Genomic DNA, 20,261 nt, shown 5'->3' on the forward strand with positions numbered 1-20,261 from the left:
AATAGCTAGTTAGATTATTGTCTTAAATATCACAACATAAACATATCAAATAACTTCACATGATCAAATTAAAAGATTAGGTCCAAGCGACATTCTACATACAGTCCCATCAGCACATAAATGAAACAGCTAGAGACCATCTTATTTCAACATTCAAGCCATATGTCTGCGTCAATGTGCACTTACATAAAGCCAACATTAATTGCCCTCTTCAGTTTCCCACTAATTGGTCTGAGATGGCCCTGAGCATGACGGCCCCGTCTTCATGAACATAAAAACAGAAGTGGAGCAAATAGGGCGCAGTGAATGGGAGAAGGTTGAGCCAGAGACTCAGACACAGAAGAGCGGGGAGAGGGAGCTGGCGCAGGTGTCCCCATCAGTGACTTCTTTCATCCATATGAGGAAATTAAATGCTATTCCCAGTCCTGTGTAACTGGCAGCCATACTGTTAATTGTACAATCGGTCCCCACTCCAGAGAACACACTACCACAACGGCCCAAGTTGGACATGCAGCCTCAGTGAAATCACAAGGGTCAACAGGCACGACTGAAACAGATGCTCACTGGCCACTCGCAGGCCTTTCCATTCAGCGCTTGCCCACAGCTCACGCCGCCGTGGGAGATGAATACACGTCGTCTGATTCAATCCGCAGATTGAGAAGAATCCAATTTGAAAGGCAAAGTCGGGATGTCTCAACTTGGGAGCGAGTTCATACCGAGGCAGTCTGTCTCACAATATCGGCCATATAACATAAGCAGTTTTAAATGGCTGCTGTGACATTTTCAATTTTCAGCCTGGCATGCCATTTCACCAGACAGCTGTTACATTACAAGACACACTATTTCAGAGTGACACTTTTCTAAAGCGGTGCGCGGGCCTTGACTTGAAAAAAACATGTCATAGTTTGCTTTTAGAGACGATCGTGGGACTAGAATTATGTGTCAAATGTGTTTTAGGCTAAAACATGAAAAAGTCCGTCATGCTGACTTTTTGATTAATCAGATAGTTATTGTTTTCTCCCGTTCTGTTGCTTTACTCTTTTCCTACCTACTGTGCCGACTATTTCATGTGTCCAATTTGCATGTTTTGGAGCTGTGGGAGGAAGCCAGATCAGACCAACACAAACACAGAGAAAACCTACAAAGTCCGATCAGAGAGGGCTTGAAGATCTTACATCAGATTATAGGAGAAAGGAAATCATGTTTTAAAACTCCCACGGCCATACTCAAAGCAGCTCATGCACACACATGCACACATTAATGGCAATAATCTTATTTACAGTATTGTCTCAGAGGCACAGTTAACATTTTAACAGGAAAAGCCAAACCTTTTCCTACCGCTGCTTCACACAGCCACAAAAATTCATTATTTAGACAATATTGTGTCTATAAATAATGGCGCAGTCTTATTCCTGCAGGTCGGCTAAATCACCAAACAGATAATGCAGAACACTGGCTGCTCTTTTATGTGTCAGGGAGAATGTTGAAGGGGCAGCGTGACATTTTAAAGCTTGCAGTTGGTGCCAAGACAACAACTTGTTAGAAGTGACCGAAGTCACACTATCCCATATAGTAAAAAAAAAATGCCATGGCATCCTTTAAGAGGGAGATAATTAAAGATAGAGGGAAAAACATGGAGGCAGAGAAGAGGAGGAGTGCAGCTGACGTCTGGTGCACATTTACCTTTATTTACCTGTTCCCTCTCTAAAACCAAGCCATATCTTTCTGTATCTGCTTTTCGTGCAGCGTTCAGTCTCGTGCTGCCTCTCTCAACATTGAGTGCTGCCACACTTTGATTCGCATCTCCAATGATTGTCAGAGTCATGAATAGTCCTTCTTCCTGTCTTCTTCTTCTCTCTCACATTGTCACACAGCTCACACTTTCTCGCACACATACATTGACAGTCTTCTCACACACAGATCATTCATGCACACTGAAGTATGCACTCTCACACACAATAGATGCACGCACATGCCTCCCTCAACAAGGGTCATTTAGTCAGACAGTGTCCTAGTTTTAGTCCTGATGGGAGTGTGGAAAAACTGGAGCTGGTTACCACAACATGCTCAGAAGGCAGCCAGTCAGACAGAGAGAGAGAGACAGCGACTGTCATCACAGCTACTCAACTCAACTGCAGCTCTGTTGAAATATGGTATGGAAAGAGATGGAGGGAAAGACACTGATGGATAAAGAGATGGAGAGGGAGAGGTGGACACACAGCCTGCCCTCGACAATCACACCTTGGAATAACTGCAGCATGAAAAATCGAGAGAAGCTGCAACATCTGTCTTCATAAAGTCAATATAATAAAATGTCAATTTACAAACCTTTCACCAAATGAATCATCACACTGTTTATTTCAGGAGCTAAAAGGGGCTTTTGTGCACCAGAATATATAAATTAAACCTTCAACAATCAGACAGGAGGGACATTAACGGCGAAGAAAAAATGTTACTGTTTCTGATTCAGTTTATAGTCTGGGATGTGTTTGTTTTATAGGCGAGAAAAACACTCCTGTTTTATTTCAATGCCAGTCAAGCACCTTGAAGCACTTTAATTGAATTAAATTGAACTGAATTGAGCTGAATAGAATTAAAAGGGATGTGGGCACAGCGAGAGAGAAACAAAGAGTAAATATATTATCTTAGTTCAACAGTCTCGAATGCACCGCAAGCCCGCTTTTACTCTCCATTACGTTACTATAGTATTTTCCAATCTGCTCTATCCCAAATGAGTTTGTCCTGTTCCATATGAGCGGTCCGGCTCTGTGTGGAGGCTAGGTGTCGGGTAGCACACACACCAATCTCTCACTCTCTTTTTCGACAAGTCACTCTCTCTTTGTCACATTCTCCCTGCTCTGTTTCTTTTTGTACTGCAAATCAAGTGCATCTCTGGACTTCTACTCCTTTAAAAGTTTTGCTTTTCTCTCTCACACGATCAAATTAGGTGAAATCAGCATTAAATTGTCAGTGCGTTTTATATACAGAAACAACAGCATTAAGTTCCCCAACCACACTGATTATTTGATAATATCTGCAAACATTGGCAGTTCATTATGAAGATGTTTTCTGAGGCCTGTGCTAATTGAGGGCAATTAAAAATGATTCAGCCAAGGTTAGGAAAAGGTTTGCTTCATTGTTTAAAGTGGCAAAAACTGATATTTTTATCACAACAATGTGAAAGACAAAAACAATGTGAAAGGGGTCGCTCGTAGTGACAAACCCACAGGGAGTTATCACATGAATCTGCTGCGCTCCTCGTCTTTATGGAGCTGTATAGTGAGTTTCAGCTCATTGTTTAGCTGTCCGCTCTCGAACTTCACTGTTTTGCTCACTCCCACGGCTCTCATAGTGTCATTTTCAGCTCTTTCAGAAAACTTTCTAAAAATCCGCTCTTCTCTTCCTGCTCACCACCAAAACACAGGCAGATACAGTTCAGGACTAGGTGCTGAACATAGAGGAGCATTTAGCAGCTGAAGAGCCAGGTGTTTCCCTCAGGAGTTGGTGGAGACAAAAAACAGAAGAGAATGAGCACTGGACTGAGATCATCCAGGTGGACCAGAGACACGCCTGTGAAAGAATGATACTGTTGCTTTGTAACTGCTGGATGTGTTAAATTAGTGAATGTTTACCAGCAGCTTACTGCGTAAGGTGATGATATGTCAATGATATGTACACAACTTGTTTTTGGTGCCCCCAAGTGGTCAAAAATTCAGTTACTGTAGCTTATATAAGAAACACATTTGCTCAAACTGGAGAAATCAGTTGGGAGTTGAATGTTTTGGATTTAAGTCAACATACATACCGGGGCATTCACTACTGCTATAATTTAGAAGTCATCTACTCCCGAATCATATTATCATGTTTTGTTCTATTTTTTCCACCCACTAACAATGATCAGTTCTTGTCAAAATTGTCTCAAATGCAACCAGTAAAGGCTTGACTAATGAGCCACGACTAAACCTCCAGCTTTTCTGAGCTGGAGATACGATTTAACTGCATTTAAAGCAAGGAAATCTGTCATTATGATGGTGACCTCCACTGTACTGAAGATATGTCTTTATTTGTAGGTGTTAAACTCGGATAATTGTTTTTTTCCAGAATGTCTTGGTCTTTGTCTTAGCTCAGTACTAAAGGTATGTAGAATAGTAAAAAAGAAACTTCTTCACCTGTTTTTTCCTCCACCCTTCTCTGTTTCTCATGCTCTCTCTGCAGCCCTTTGTGGAGGCTACGTCTTCGGTAAAACGGGGACAATTCTTTCTCCTGGCTTTCCTGACTTCTATCCCAATTCTCTTAACTGTACTTGGACTATAGAGGTGTCTCATGGGAAAGGTATGAGCACACATACACAGACATTTTGGACACACCCATGAATTTGCTTGGAATTTGTTGTTCTTCATGTTGATAGATGTGTTTATTAGATCTGCACACTCTGAGGATTGTTGTCTGTGTTGTTTATGTGCCCTGATATTTGTGAATTTGTTTCGGTGTTTGTATGTATTTGTGACTAATTCTGCCTCATACTGTGTATCTGTCCATCTATTCATGCATCTACCTGTCGATTCATCCATCCATTCATCCATTCATCCATGGATTTCCAGGAGTCCATCTGGTTTTTCACACTTTTCATCTGGAGGAGAACCACGACTATCTTTCCATCATCGAGGACGGGAATTTCCAGGTTCCAGTAGCTCGACTCACTGGCTCAGTGCTGCCCCCTAGTGTCAAAGCAGGGCTCTACGGGAACTTCAGTGCTCAGCTACGTTTCATATCGGATTTTTCCATGAGTTACGAAGGCTTTAATATAACTTTCTCAGGTAAGAACACTGCAAGAGCGACATGGATGTTGGGGCCAGTAAATCAACCTAAACCTGCCTTTTTAACCTGACATAGGCCCACAGGCTCTCTCACATCTACATAGACTGAACAGATACTATAGTTAGGGTTGTCTTATTTAGTTGTATTCTTCTGTAATAATATGGTAAATTATTCTGCCTTACAAAGACAGCAGCAGCGCAGTAGCTGCAGGATCTGTGAAGGTGACAAAAAAAAGGGTTTGTAGTTTGAAGACCAAACAAACAGCCGTAAAACCCAATTTTAGGCCTTTTAAGATGCTTAACATTCCAATCATTGTCACAGACCTTACGTAAAACCTACAAAGCATTAAGATACTGCACTCGTCATCCAGCTTTGGATTGTTTCATCCGCTGCATGGCTGAAAGTCCTGGATGATCCCATAGCAAAGCTCAGGAAGCCTCTATGCGCTGCTCCTTAACAGAGGTGGGGCGGTTAACCAGACATGCATTTGCCATACCAACCAGTCAGTCTTCATCCTTGAAGTCTTTTCTCTTGTAGAACCAAGAAGTCCCCAAATTTTTAATTGAGTTAATTTCTTTTTCTTTAGAGTATTTTTCATCTTGGCTACCTTAACAATATTCATAGTTCCTCTATGTTTTGAAACACTAGTGTTTTTATAATGACTCCTCAACAATGTTATTTATCTCTCTGGATGTGTAGAATATGACTTGGAGCCATGTGAGGATCCCGGCGTACCGGCGTTCAGCAGGAGGATGGGTTTCAGGTTTCGAGTCGGCGACTCACTGGCCTTCTCTTGTTTCCATGGCTACCGACTTGAGGGAGACAGCAAGATCACTTGTCTGGGAGGGGGCCGGCGAGTCTGGAGCAACACACTACCGCGATGTATAGGTGAGACAGTCAAGTAGACAGACAGTCTCACTGACTGCTGTCTCTGTGAAACTGGAAAATGATTGACGCTGCATCCAGAACACAAATCAAGGCAGAGAATTAGTTTTTATGCGTTCAACATAAAGTTTCAGACATGAAGTTGTCCAGCGCTTGTGTGTTATAGTGCAGACTCATTGAACTTTCCCTATACAACATCGCTTTCTCATGCAACATAATATACAGTGATGTTGTAACAAGCCTTTGAAAAGTATTTCTGCCTTCAATATTAATAGCTTTGCAGTGGTTTATCTTGTGTGAAATGTAACCGGCAGCTTGTAAAATAGAACTTTGAAATTAACTTCTTCACCATATGAATAAGCCAAGACATAGAGTATCAGCATTTTCATGGTTGTAATTCACCAATATCTTATTGCTGACACAATTGTAATTTACTATTATTAGACTGGGTGACTGTTGGTTTTTATTTGCCAGGATTTGGCTGTTAGCAGGTTGTCATTTGCCGGTATTTGATGAGTCCCAGTGTTTCCTCAGATACTGCAGGTAATTTATGAGAGTCTGACTGGTAGCTGCTGGTAACTTTCAAGGCCCAAAAAGAGCAAAGTGAAAATGCTATAATAGCATTATCTGTCAGGAGATCAGGCCTGACTAAGAGGAAACTGAGCAACAGCAGCTGGCAGCATTCACTAGGATCATCTCTCTCCCTCTCTTTCTTTCCAAACGTCCCTCTCTCTAGCTCTCTGTCTCTCCGTCTAACTCTCTGCTTCTCCTCTTCCTCTGTATTTTAACAGTCCTTGGCTAGATAATTAGGCCATTAGCTGCTATATGAAAAGTGTTAATACTGTGTCTTTTGTTACTCCCCTTTTCCCTTTCCTAATTTCTCTCCGCATATTTTCAAAAGGCCCTTGTCTGTCTTGGTTCATCTACTGTCTTCTTTTCTTCCTCTTCCAGCTCTTTGTTCATCCATTTCTTTTCCCTCTTCACTATCCTCTGTTCTCTCACCCCCACTCCACAGTGCTGTGCTCACTTTGAAAAGATTTATGCTCCTTATCTCCTACGATAATCTGCTTTAAAAACAACAGAACATTTCCAAAAATGTTGTTTTGAGTTTCAGATTTGTTCAGATTTGAGAAACACTGCATGTTTTGTTTAGTTTTCTTTTTCTCACTGAGTTCCGTGATGCTCCATATCTTCTTCTCTCTTGTCTATCTCATTACTTCCATTTCCTCTTCCCTACCAAGTGGTGGTGGTCCTTCAGTTGGACTTAAAAGCCTGCTCGCCTGTCTTCTCCTTTCTCCTTTCCTCATTTGCATACGAGAAAACTCTATTTGCAGAAAGTAACACTTATTTGAATTCCTAAATTTTGATAGCTACTGCACCTGCTTGATAATTTTCTATAATAATTTTGCACTTTATGTTTCATTGCTTTGCTTTTGAATATATTTGTTCCTCATTCTTGCTTGTATTGTATTATTTCAGACAAATTCAAACAAGTACTTTTAAGCTCTGTTTTACTCTATGGCTTATTATTATTATTATTATTATTGTTATTATTGTTACCATATCTGTTGAGTTAGAAAAGGTTAGTGATCATAAAGGATATTATATTATATTAGATTTAACTTTATCGTCATCATCAGAGTGCAACACAGAGACAACGAAATGCCGTTATGCACTTATCTATAATCTTTCTTCCTCTCCTCTCATCTGGTTTACACAATAAGACATTCTGACTGCACAATGATATTGCTGCGATTTTAATCCATGCTGTCCTTGCCCCCTTGCCTTTCTTGCTGTAGCGGAGTGTGGAGCCTCCTCACAAGGACCAGAGGGCGTTCTGCTCTCTCCTAACTTCCCCTCCAACTACGATAACAACCACGAGTGCATCTACCGCATCACTACCGAAAAGGGCAAAGGAATCAGGCTGAAAGCTGAGAGCTTCTCATTGCAAGACGGAGACTATCTCAAGGTATGCTCACCCGCACACGTGCTCGTGTGACAAGCTTTTCCCAATTAGGTGGTACAGAATCCATAAATGAATAATTTCTTTACGGATTCAGATACACACACAGTGCACATACATCTCCACAAACTTGTCTGTATGCAAAGTCGTGTATGCTTTGGCGTGGATATGCTCGAACAGATTGTTTTCTTTTTGGGTTATTTCAAATTCTGCTTGAAAAGAAAACAGTTGAGTCTATTGAGTCAATTGAGGTGATGCGGGAATACTCAAGAACACAGTAAAATAACATATTGTCAAAAAAACAGTGTGTGTTGTAGTGGCCACACAGGTAGACCACAACAGTATGTGATCAAGGATCTACTATTATTAAGACTGGCATGTACAGCATGTTTCCTTCAGTGCTTTATCTGCAGTACATGCTGTATGTCTCTCTGTTTTTCACTGTAAAATAATTGCCGTCTTTAAACTTGATGATTTCACTTCGTAGCTCTCAGCTACATGATATTTCTAAGGCAGTAAATTATATAGGACAACATTAATTTGTTTTCATTGAAATATTTGTAATATTTCTCATTCAGCAATATCAAAGGATATACCTCATATAGCCAATAACATATTACTTTCATCTTCAAAGCAACCTCCATTTATATAACAAGAAATGTCCACATATTCAACCTCAACTTGGACCTGACATGTACATGTACTGTCAATTTATGTTAGCCACTTCATTGCTTTCCTATGAGAGCATTCACTCATGAAGAGATACAGTGACCTGCATGATGCCAGAACTAGTCTGAATTGACATAAATTTCAATGTTCTTCTATGTTTGATCCAAAAGCAAAGAACTGTCTTGAATAGGAACTTCTTATCTATACATTTCATGCCAGTGGACTCACACATTTATTTTTATGGTGCGTTGTGAAACCTAAACTCTCTCAATACAGTCCTCAAAGCCCACCAAGCTTTTGTTCCAGTCATGTACACCTGGTCCAATTAAAGTGTCCGTGAATGTGGAGCCCTTAATTATGTGAGATTTGCAAAAAACAAACAAACAAAAAAAGACTGGAGCGAAAACCTGAACGACAGGAGGGAGGGGCTTTGAATCTTTGGTTGAGCCAGAATGTAGTCAAACTGTATTAGCAAGGTTTGCCTTTCGCTGTTAGATGTGTTAAACATTGTTGTAAGCAGCACGAACATCCCTGCAGGGGTTTATCACCCATGTTCTCCATTAGTGCTGATGGTGCTGCTGCTGCAGGGCCATCTATGGCTGAATGAATACACGGGGAACAAAGGCACAAAGGGATCAATTCTGCCTCTGTTAACCCTCTAACCAACCTACTGCAGTGTGTTATTGTTGTATTTGAAGATGAACTTTTTTAAACACTTCTATTGGTCATAATATGTGGCAAAATAAAGTCAAATAAACAGAAGAGTATACATGTTTATACATGCTTTTTTTTTTTCTTACAAAAATTTGTGCATACATTTATGCAGTTTGTCAGCTGTAATTAGGCGAGATGTGCTGCACTGGCAGGCCGTATAAAATTTGTCATCTGCACTATGTTATTATGGTTCTTCTCAGTCTTCGATACATTTTAAGGATTTGTAGTTGTCACAATGTATATGTAAGGCATTCATTGAAGTGTTTACATATTAAAAACTTGGATGTGCATACTTGTATACGTCTGAACTATAAACAGAATTACAGATGTTCCCAGAGCTCATAATTCTTCTTAATTCCTCTCTCGGGTACATGTGCCCACTTCAGTGTCAGTTAGGAGCAGCTGTGTGAGCTGTTTTACAGTCTTGACGCTGTCCTACAGACACCATCTAAGACTTTGTCTATTCACAATGTCTCTTAGCAGTATAAGGCCTGAGGGCATGGTTAAGCCAGTATGTGGTTAGAGTGTATTATAAGTATTAGGCCTAGAGCATTGGCTGAGCCTGTCTGTGGTTAGATTGTATTAGCAGGGTTCCCCCTGACTTTTAGAGAGGCGTGACATCACTGTTTAAGGTGGAACTCTTCCCAGTGGGGTAGGTATTAAAAAAAAGAAAAAGAAAAAGGAAAGGAAAGTGACACCAACATAGTTAACAGAAAAAAAACAATCTTAAAGTTAGCAAATCCCAGCACAGCCTGGATTCTGTAAGCAGCCATGAAGAGATGCAGATCCAGCCCACTGAAGTTTGCTTTACCTTACTTTTCCAACATGACTTGCTTGACACCACAGCCTCCCCCCTCTTAATGTAATTATCTCAGTAATTCGATAAAAGGATACGAGCCCCAGGACTGGAGAGCAGAGGAAGGCATTTGCTCTTCTTCAAATTGTGAATGCCTTCGTTGCAGGGTATTTGACACAATATTTACTGTAATAAATTGATTCCTTATCAGAAAATAACATGAACAGAGGAACAGAATCCAGAGAATGACTAGAGATCACAAAAGTTAATGAGGACACACTGGATGCTAACATAGCAATCAAAGAGTAATGGGAGGCCCCAAGACTGATTGATAGAATGACACATCGCGTTCAACACAGGGCATACAACAATATTAAACTTTTGCCTTCAATTTTTCATGCTTGGGGTCCTAAATCACGAATAACAACTAACTTTTTAGAGTAAATGAAAGTTAAGTGTTTGTTTGACGTCAGTCCCCCTCCTCGTATAACCCAACTGTTGCCATGCAGTCATGTAGAGAGTACAATACAAAATGCTCTGATGGTAATGCAGCACACGCTTGAACATGCTGGTTACATGATAATTAACATCTCTGTGTGTTATTGAACATGTGCAGGCATTGGAGTTGGTTGATTGTTTTGCTGCGCACACAGCTGGAATAATTAACTATACACAGTTGGACTAGCATCCCACTTTTTAAGATTATTATTATTATTGCTTTAATGTATGTTTGGGAAAGTGCAGATGGTTGGAAACATCTTGAGTCTTTTGTGTTCAATTAATATGTCCATGTAACAAACGGGTGGTTAGTGTTGCACATTTCGGGTTTCATGACCATTACTCCACACGCTCTGACTGAAAGATAAGGAAGCTTGTGAGTCAGTCCGAACACTTTTAATGTTCACCAGAGTATAAATACTTTGGGTTCTTGCTAAACCCTCAGGTCAAACCTTTGCATTTTTGCCACACTTGTAGTCGTAACTTGTCTCTCCATTTTCATGAATCAACATTTTTTCTTTCTTTCGTGTCACGTCCAGATGAGGCTGCTAGCACTGCTATTGACCTTTAGTCTCATAAATCATTTAGACAAACAGTACAATCAGGTGGTTTTTCCCCCTGAGCATCCATCAATTTTAAGGACACGTTAAAAAATGGGTCATGTAAATAGTAGTAATTATGCAAAGGACGGTGCTTGACATGAGGAAACGTTCACTATCATCATCTTGTGGGATGGTATAGAAATAACCATTTATATGGACATTGACGAGTAATGTAGAACATGTCTGTTGAATATAGCTGTCCCAAAGAATTAGCAGAAAGCATAACTACAATGAACTGGAAGGAAAGCCCCAAAGTGCCACTTAGGCTAGCAATTAGCATGCCACTCCTCAGGCTAACCGTAATGGAGCAATTGCCTGTTACTGCTGCAGAATACTCTGAACACAAACCATTTGTTTGACAGTTCCAACGAGCTGCAGGCTAAAATCTCCTGTAACATATGAACCAACTCATTACAATTCCTTTTGCTATTGGCTAAGGCTTCACCCTGGCACTGTTAAAGAAAGGGCGAACCAAGCTCAATTTGCCTAAAAATGCCCTCTTATACCGTGCTTGACCAAATTTGCTGAGATGTACTCCAACCCTGAAGAATAAAAGAGAGGGTGAGAGCGAAACAAAGTAAGGATGTGCGGGAATTGTTCTATGAAAATAGGGGTGATAGAAGAGCAAGCGAGAAAGAGAGAGAGCCAGACAGACACAGAGAGGAGGGGTGGCAGATGGTGACATGTTGATTTATGAGCCGCAGGGCTTTTCATTAACCATACTGAGTTTTACTGAAACAGAGAGAGGAGGAGAGAAAGAGAGACAGACAGACAGTAAGATGCAAAAGTGACAGTCAGGGGAGAGATATGGCTACGGAGGAAGAGCGAAGGAAAATGAAGTTGAGGGGAGTAATGCTACAAATACTGTGATACCACTCTTAATTTTTAAGCTTTTGCTCTTTTACACACTCTTCTTTCCCACATTTCTCCATCTTCTCCACATGTCTGCTTTCTATCACAACCGCACACTGCAGCATACTGTAGCTCGTTCTTTGGCTTCATGTAGAGGCGTCTCCTCTCACTGTCAATACATTGTCTTTGCCCTTTTCCTTTGGCATTCCTGCCACCTGCAGACCCGTCACAACCAATCTGTGGAATAGTACCAGGATGCCAAATACAGGCATGAGCAGTTCACATTTATATCCCAGCTGTGAGGTAGTATTGTGAGGTACTTCAGAGTCCTAATTCTTCCCTTCAACGTGCAGTCAAAAGTAGACTGTACTTCCCAACTGCTACTTCTCCACTATTTTTTTTAATACGAGAAGCCGTTAAGTAGACTCCAGTGTCAGCATCAAGTACTAACCACCTGTAAACTTGAAAAGTTCTGTTTTGTCTGGTCTGTTTGTTTTTGTCATTTGTATGGTGTTCAACTCTGCTCAGCTTTCCTGTGCTGCCGAGAAGTAAAGATCTCTCTGGGAGCCACGACTCCACTCTGCGAATCTTCTTGTCTCACAGCGCTCATTTGAAATAAATGACTTCCAGCTGTTTTGCCTCTTGTTAGTGCTGCCAGTGTGAACGCAGTTACAGGTTGTTGATCACAGTACGAACTATGGGAAGCACAAATGTTATGGGACCAAAAAGAAGAGTGGGGTCTGGCAAAAATGCTAAAATGTTAACATCTGGAAAGAATAAAAGGCTGATCAACAAAGGGAATACAAGCTAAGTCGTGCAATATTAATCCAGTCCAATGATGTTTATATGTTGTAAATTTAATCTATCCTCTTCTCTCTTTCCTCTTTTCACTCTGCTGCTTTTTTCACCTTCTCTAATATGCATGACAGCATCTCACACACACACACACACACACACACACACACACACACACACACACACACACACACACACACACACTTGCTTAGTTAAGTGTGGAGAACATGCATCCTGAGACTTCTCACTTTTACTAGTGATTTCCAGGAAACGCACTTTATGACTTGTTAATGGCTTCCTCTATTAAAATGAATTCACTTAAGCGGCATCATTTTTAAAAATATAAACAAAAAATTGGAACACTTATCACAGCTGGAGACAAACTCAACTGTGAATTAGCACCTTTTTATTTTTCACTGAGGTCTGCAATATCCCCTCTGCTGACACATAAATTGAAGTGATACTCGTATCTGCTGCTTCCCACAGGTGCTAGACAAGGATTAGACTACAAAATTCAAAGTGGGTTGGGACAACATTTTAAGTATGGCAACTAATTTATCTACCCACCATAAAACTCAACAACACTTTGTTTCTTTACTCTCCGGAAGTGTGAAAAGTCTTAGTTTGTCATAAAAAATGAGGCGTCAATGGTTCTGATGACTGTTAGCCCCTTAAAAACTCTCTTATGACCTCAGCAACTTCATGGAGATATTTTAGGCTCTGTCTTTGTTGTGCGTCTCAAGGTTCACGCTGACACAAAGATAGAGCAAAGTAGCTTTTATTTAAAGCATAGTGAGGTTTTTTTTTTATTTGCATTGGTTGGTGTTTTCATGGCTCACTTGCAGAGGACAGGCTGAGGCAATACAGCAATGCCTTGTCATTTTGGTTTCAAGACTGACTCCATGTTGTGCTTTGCTTTTTTTCCACACCAGGTCAGCAGTGCACCATGCACCGTGCAGCCATGTTCTGTAATATTCTCATTGCTTGAACTGGTAGACGTGCACCCACATAAACCTCTACAAAATCACACCAACCGTGTTAACTCATGTTTTTATTCATGCTCTGCGGTCCTGTTCCTGTGTTTTGAATGACAGGTGTATGATGGAGAGAACACTTCATCCCGTCTCCTTGGCAACTTTACACATGAAGGCATGATGGGTCATGTCATCAATAGTACGTCCAATCGCTTGTGGCTGGAGTTCAACAGCAACGCCTCTGGAACCAACCAAGGCTTCCGCCTCACATACACAAGTGAGTTATTTGAGAAAAGTTAAGTTAGGATCAGCTGACTTTTTTTTTCCTTCTATATTTATTAATACAGCCATGGTTCGCTCAAGCATGGCCACAGAAAGAAAACAGCCCTCTCTTTTGCTTTCACACACACAGTGTTTGCACGCAAACACACAAAATAATTTCCCAAATTGTGAGGAGCTGTGAGGAGCTCATCATGAAGGTCCTTGTAAGGAGATGTTTTTAATTGAAAACTAGAGTGGTTGTGATTGTGTTACATGGCCCTCGTGGATATTTCCTACATCTGTCCTGTGCCTCAGTCAAGTGATTCTTGAGTGCTTCATACCAGAACAAAATACGTGTCATGTACTACAAAACTCCAAAGACTAGTCTTTCTCCATCAGCAAATTGCCAGGCTATTTCTTTCACTTCTGACAGCTGAAATTGCTCAACAATCAGTTTTCTGAGCAATTTCTGTTGATGGTACAGTCCAAAGTGCAACAGCAGTTTACCAAGCATACAGGAAAAGGAAATGATAATATGAATGCTTGAAAGACACATATGCACACCTGCACCCCCACCCCACCCCTCTCTCACTCTCTAACACAAACACACACACATCTTAAACAGAGTCTGTTCAGAAGGCAAGACCAGCTGCTGTGTAAGTCAAAGAGACTATTAGAGGAGCATTTATCTGCAAGCCATTAAAAGAAGGTGAGAGAGCGACACATCTGGAGTGGAAGAGCGACTGGACGGAGGGACAAACAGATGAAGGTAGATGGTATATGCATACTAGATGGATGGTCTGTATGTCAGTTACACCATTAGACAGCCATTAATCTGCAAGCCATTAAACTGGAGAAGGTGACACCTTCTACAAAGTTCTACTACAACGGATGAGCTGATGGATAGATAAGAGAGATTGATAGAAGATTTAAACAGGAGAAAGGAGAGACAAGCATCTGAGCAAAAGAGGTGGCGATGGTTTCTTAAGTAGGATCGGGGACTGAGTAAGATCGCTTTAATGTTACACGGTGTTAGAGGCTATTTTAATAGAGCCACAAGACTTCAAACATCCGTTCAAGACATTAACAAGAAAGGCTGACTCAAGTGAGATGTGTCTGTGTCACTGAAATGGATGCAGGAAGGGATTAACAGTTGTTGACACACCTTACAAAACTGTGGAGATGACTCACTTTAAAAGTCGCTGGCTTTGTAAAAGATGTTATTACAAGGTTTTATGGAGGAATAAATTGTGATTGGACAATGAGTACAGTCTGATTTTGTGTCCTGAATCTGTCCAGAAATAACAGATCGCAGGTATTGTTCTACATAGAAGATGAAGAAGAAGAGGATTGCTGGAGATGGCTGTTGTCTTATCAAGTGACTTAGTGACACCCTCAGTCAAAAAGACATTACGCAGTCTTCACTGACAATAACTCAATTTAACATGAAAGAATTTTTGAAATATCACTCAATTTATTTGGGTTAAATAAAACTTGTTAGTGCCAGTTGAAGAGCCTGAGGCTTGAAACCACATCACTGCGGTTATAGTCCATACATGTTCCTGTACATGGAGTACATTTGGTTGCTGAGTGGTTTATAGATAACATTAAACTTGTAAAGTCATTGTAAATTTATAGGTTTGATTAGACGATGTTTTCAGCTGCTGTTTCAGATGCTAATATACTCCATGTAGGGCCAAACATTATTGACAAAACAATGTATATAGCAACTGTGGATGTTTCTGATCTGAGGGAGGACACTATGTTCATAAGAGGCTGACCTGAGGCAAAGAAAATCTGTCAGTGACATTGTTGTGTCTTTGTTTATCCATCCGTTTTAAAGGCATTAGACTTTCCTGTTCAGTGTTATCTTCAAAACACACAGACAGCCCTTGCAGTGTGCTTGTTCAAGTGTACAGTATATTTGTGTTTGTGTGGGATGTGAAATTATCATTTGATGAATCCCTACAGTTTCATAAAGGAACCACATTTTCAGTCCATAAATATAATTGCTGGTGCTGCTGACTTCACATATCTTTCAGGAAAGGAAGAAGCCTACACATTTTTCAAATTTCATAGGAACAAGCATAAGAGTAGAAGCTATAGAAACGTCCAGTAAAAGCCAGATGAAGGCATTCACATTCAGCTGAAATCAGCAAACATTAGCTACCTAATCCATATTTTACTCAATGTTTCAGGGAGCCAGCATTAGCAGGATAACTAGCAAGCTAACAGGTTACACAGATTCAGGTCACTCGACAGATCGAAGAAATTGCTTGTTACCAAGCTGAATACATTACTAAAAACAGAGCGTGGAATATTTACACATCTAACTCAATGAATTATGGGTTTATTTCAACTGTTTATTAAGACGGTTTTGCTGAGATTTATTTTGTTTTCTGTCTTGTTTGAGATGTTGGTGCTATAGCGGGACATCTAGTTTCAGTGAATGATGTATATAGAAGCTTTAACAGTGAGCTAAACTTGAAATTTCTGCAGGAAGTAGTGACACTCAGGAGAAGAGTATGACCTTATGTCCTTTTGTCCAAAGCTTCTCTGAATCACCCTGTTCATTTATGCGATGTTGTCTTACCGTGCAGACAGGAAGACTTAATCTGTATGTGTGTGCGTGCCCGTGTGTGTGTTTCTCTCTGTTTCTCTTTCTAGGTTTTGACCTAGTACGCTGCGAGGAACCAGGTGTCCCCAGCTATGGCTATAAAATCCAGGACGACGGTCATTATGCCAACACTTTTGTCCTGTACTCCTGCAACCCTGGATACAGTCTTCATGGCAGCAGTACACTGACATGTCTTAGCGGGGACAGACGGGTCTGGGACAAACCACTTCCTTCCTGCATCGGTTAGTATGCCAATACATGTGTAGGTTCTATGAACATCAATAATTCAGAACTGCATGATCTGAATTATTAACCTCTGGGTTATTTTTTTCATACCATTCAATGAGAAATATAGCAGGGAGAAGCTGCTGTCGAAGACTCATTGTGTCTGTTTCTAAGCTCCAGTAAGAGCGTGATGCTTCAAAAGAGAGAGTGAGTGAACAAGTGATTGAGTCAAAACAGGTGAATACTTTGAAAAGAGGGCATGGGGACTGATGAATGTGTGAAAAACAGCACTTGCTGATGCATCAACTGGTGCGTACAAGACTGTCTGCTCTTGGACAGTAGGATGTCACCAGGCATGAGATTTTAGTGCAGCAGGCGTCTGTGTATTTTGAGGATGGCATGTTTAAAGTGCAAAAATAGGGGATGACTGTCTGAATTGAACTTTGATAAATTTATAATGTGAGCCAGGCTACTTTCTTGTACCCTGAAGGTGTGCACAGTATTTTATGCCAAGGACTTTGACAGAAGCGGTATCTTTCTGTTCTATTCTCAGCATGCACAATAAATAGAATATTCTATCAGCAGAGACCTTTTTCAGATGCCAAGAAGTGATGTGATATAAAAACAATATTGGTTCATCTGAAATTGTTGAGTGATACAATTTTTTTTTCACATACCGGACAACGCAGAGCAGAATCAAAGTGCACCCACATGCACTTCACTGTGACAAAGCTGACGACTGCAGCCTGTCTTATTCTCAGAAGTTCTAATACTGAATTTCCTTTTTCCTGCGAGCTTTTATGTCAGTATAGTCAAAGTAGTGACAATAATTGTACCCGGAGAAATGAAACTTTTCTCATCTGAACCACTTTACCTTAGAGCCACATTAACTGTGATAGGATGACTAATTATGATCAAAAATTATTCTGGGAAAAGCAGTCAGATTTAAGGTAATTCTGACTCAGCCTTAAACAGGGAGCCACAGAGTGTGACGACAAAGTAGCATTTTCATTAGAACTGTAAAGATATTGCACGCCAGGCATGCATATCACTGCTTTGATTCTTGATGACTTGATGAAGGAAGACAGACTATTTCCAATGTGAATGTCATGAGACACATTGAAAAAAGGAACTTAAAAACAATTGTTACGTTGCCTAAAAGTCATATAAATTTTGAGTTGAAAGAGCACTGAGAAAATTCTGAGAACTGCCCAAAGCATAATGTAATAATCAGCCATTTATGTGACTGCTGCTGCGCACTCCCACAATATTAGCTTTTATTTTACACACAGGGAAAATGACAAAAATAAAGGTTTCTCATTTGGCATATCTGAATATATTTGAATGTTTCTGAGGTTTTGAGGCAGATAAGCTGCCAGAGGGCAGATTTAGCTTTAGCTGGTACTTGGCAGCTCTTAATTAGGTCGGAGTGGAGTGCGCCAAACAATTCAGGTGCTTTGACATGGTGATTTTTTTCCTTTGCCCATGGACCTGTGAAAGTATTTTGTTTTATTTTTCTGTGTGTGCGAATGTTTGTTTTAGCTACAATGCAGAACGTACAGCTGGTCATTCTTATTACTTATTGTCATTCAGCAACCACCAGTGAAGCATGAACTGGACATTTGTTTGCTGGTGTTGTTCCAAGCTTTTATATCCCTAAAGCAAATTTGCAATTTTTGAAGTCCATGATTCCTCGTCCATAAATATTTTGTGGCTTTGCATATTTTACAAAGTAAAGCACTTATTTTTTTCTACCTTGTTGGCTAGACATGGGCACTTGGCACATGTTAATTTGGAATTCCCTTCTGCAGAGCCAAACCTTGTGTCTTTCTAACCTGCCAGCACACCTGAGCTCTCTGAGGTGGGACATGGCCTGATGTGGTTGCTAATGGCAACTAAAAAGAATGTGCGCTCATCGGTGTGTGCGGTGAATGAATTTATGTGGGTGTGAATGCGAATGAGTATGCGTTTTTGGCTGGATGTGTGTGAATCTCAGTGTGTGTCCCTGTGTACCTCTGCAGTCAGTCATTAATTTGTAGCTGCTCTGTCGCTGCCTTATTTCAGGTAAGCCAGCAAACAGGAGAATACTTGCTGGCAGAGCCCTGGGCTAACTGCCTCTATAGCTACCTTTGTATCTTCCTCCTTTGTCTGTCTGTTGGGGCGTTTGTCTTTGTGCCTCTCTGACTGTCTCCTTCTCTGTCTGTCTGGCTCGGTCCCATATCTGCATGTAGTAGCATGGAGATGAGGAGATGGCTTTGCTTCAGGCTGTTTACATACCATCCTCCTCTCTCTTTCTCTTTCTGTGCCACATTGAGTCAAACAGAGTAGTGGTTCACCTCTCTTTTTGTCCTTTTTTGGTTTGCTATTCATACAGTAAAGCTGTCTATCGTCTGCTCTATATGTGTGTGCCTGTTATTCTCTCTTTCTTTCTCTATCTCGGGAGATTGCAGTTGTCATTGGCCCTATATAACTGTTTTTTTTTCCTCGTTCATCTGTGCCTCCCTACCCTCTCTACCTGCTTTTCGTAATAAAACATATTGGAGTAATTGCCTTTCCTCCTATGTTTTCTCTCACTGGGAACTGAAACAACTGGTTATGTTGCATGAGTCTGTGTGTGGGTGTGTACATTCATATGTGTGGACCTGTTTAATGCATACTGTAACTGCACAAGTTTTTTCAAGTATGTTTCAGGCCCTGTGTGTGATTGTGTCATTATCTTCTTCGTCCTTTCTGTTGAAGTGTACAGTGGAGTGTGAATGTGTATTTGTGTGCATTCTGCCTCGGGTAACGCAGCAGTACAGCAGTAGGTTGTCATGGTATTGTAGATTGCAGGGCTGTGTTCATGGTGTCTTCTTAACTCACACAAACATACAATGCACACACTGATGTAAAGCCTCTTCTCTTCCAAACCATTTTCTAATCAGCATCAATCTGCTGGCTCAGTGGGGTACCGTGTGTACCATGTACTACCATGATGAGCTCAGATCTACTCCCAGCCTTCTCCCCTGCTTCCTGTTATCTCTCCTGTTCCTCACCACTGAAAACAATATAAAAATAACACAGAAAGCCAGTTCTCTCTTGTGCATTAAGAAGATTTTTTTTTTCTTGAACTTTGAACACTATAGGGAGATCCTTAAGGGAAAACAACCATCAAAGTTGGTCACCAACCTTGAGACTATATAACAGGAGCTTGGATAATTCAAGGTTGATTTAATGATTCAAGCCTTTCTTAACGGATTCTCATTTAACTCATCCTTCACACCTCGGAGTAATTTATAGCAAAGTAGAGGAGCTGCCTCTTATACAGATGAACTGAAATGTTAATAGGGCTGGAAAGAAGACCAAGAAATGTGATACAAAGAGTAGAGATCTTGGACCGAGATGTTGGACCTGATCCAAAACAGACCTATGGAAGACACACCCAAACTTGATGTACATAAATACATTTTCAGAAAAGGGAGACCCACAGGGAACCTGAACACAGTCAGACCCGATCAGATTATACCTGAGGACAAGTTGACCCAATGCATAATGAAGTCGACCTGAACAGACCCTGGAGAACATCAACACTAGCAGCTCTATCGATTAACAA

The 20,261-nt window shown here is 40.7% G+C and overlaps 1 protein-coding gene across 3 annotated transcripts in view; it reads left to right on the plus strand.

The window, feature by feature from the left end:
* The window catches only part of LOC143318293 (CUB and sushi domain-containing protein 1), a 375,208-nt gene that overhangs the window by 255,236 nt on the left and 99,711 nt on the right, over positions 1-20,261 (plus strand). For all 3 annotated transcript variants that reach the window (XM_076726460.1, XM_076726469.1, XM_076726479.1), the window contains 6 exons: positions 4,216-4,332; positions 4,602-4,817; positions 5,518-5,706; positions 7,503-7,672; positions 13,687-13,843; positions 16,495-16,686. In XM_076726460.1, coding sequence (XP_076582575.1) covers positions 4,216-4,332; positions 4,602-4,817; positions 5,518-5,706; positions 7,503-7,672; positions 13,687-13,843; positions 16,495-16,686 — 1,041 coding nt within the window. The remainder of the gene's footprint in view (positions 1-4,215; positions 4,333-4,601; positions 4,818-5,517; positions 5,707-7,502; positions 7,673-13,686; positions 13,844-16,494; positions 16,687-20,261) is intronic.

The sequence above is a fragment of the Chaetodon auriga genome, chromosome 1 (genome assembly GCF_051107435.1).
Source record: "Chaetodon auriga isolate fChaAug3 chromosome 1, fChaAug3.hap1, whole genome shotgun sequence".
NCBI classification, from domain to species: domain Eukaryota; kingdom Metazoa; phylum Chordata; class Actinopteri; order Chaetodontiformes; family Chaetodontidae; genus Chaetodon; species Chaetodon auriga.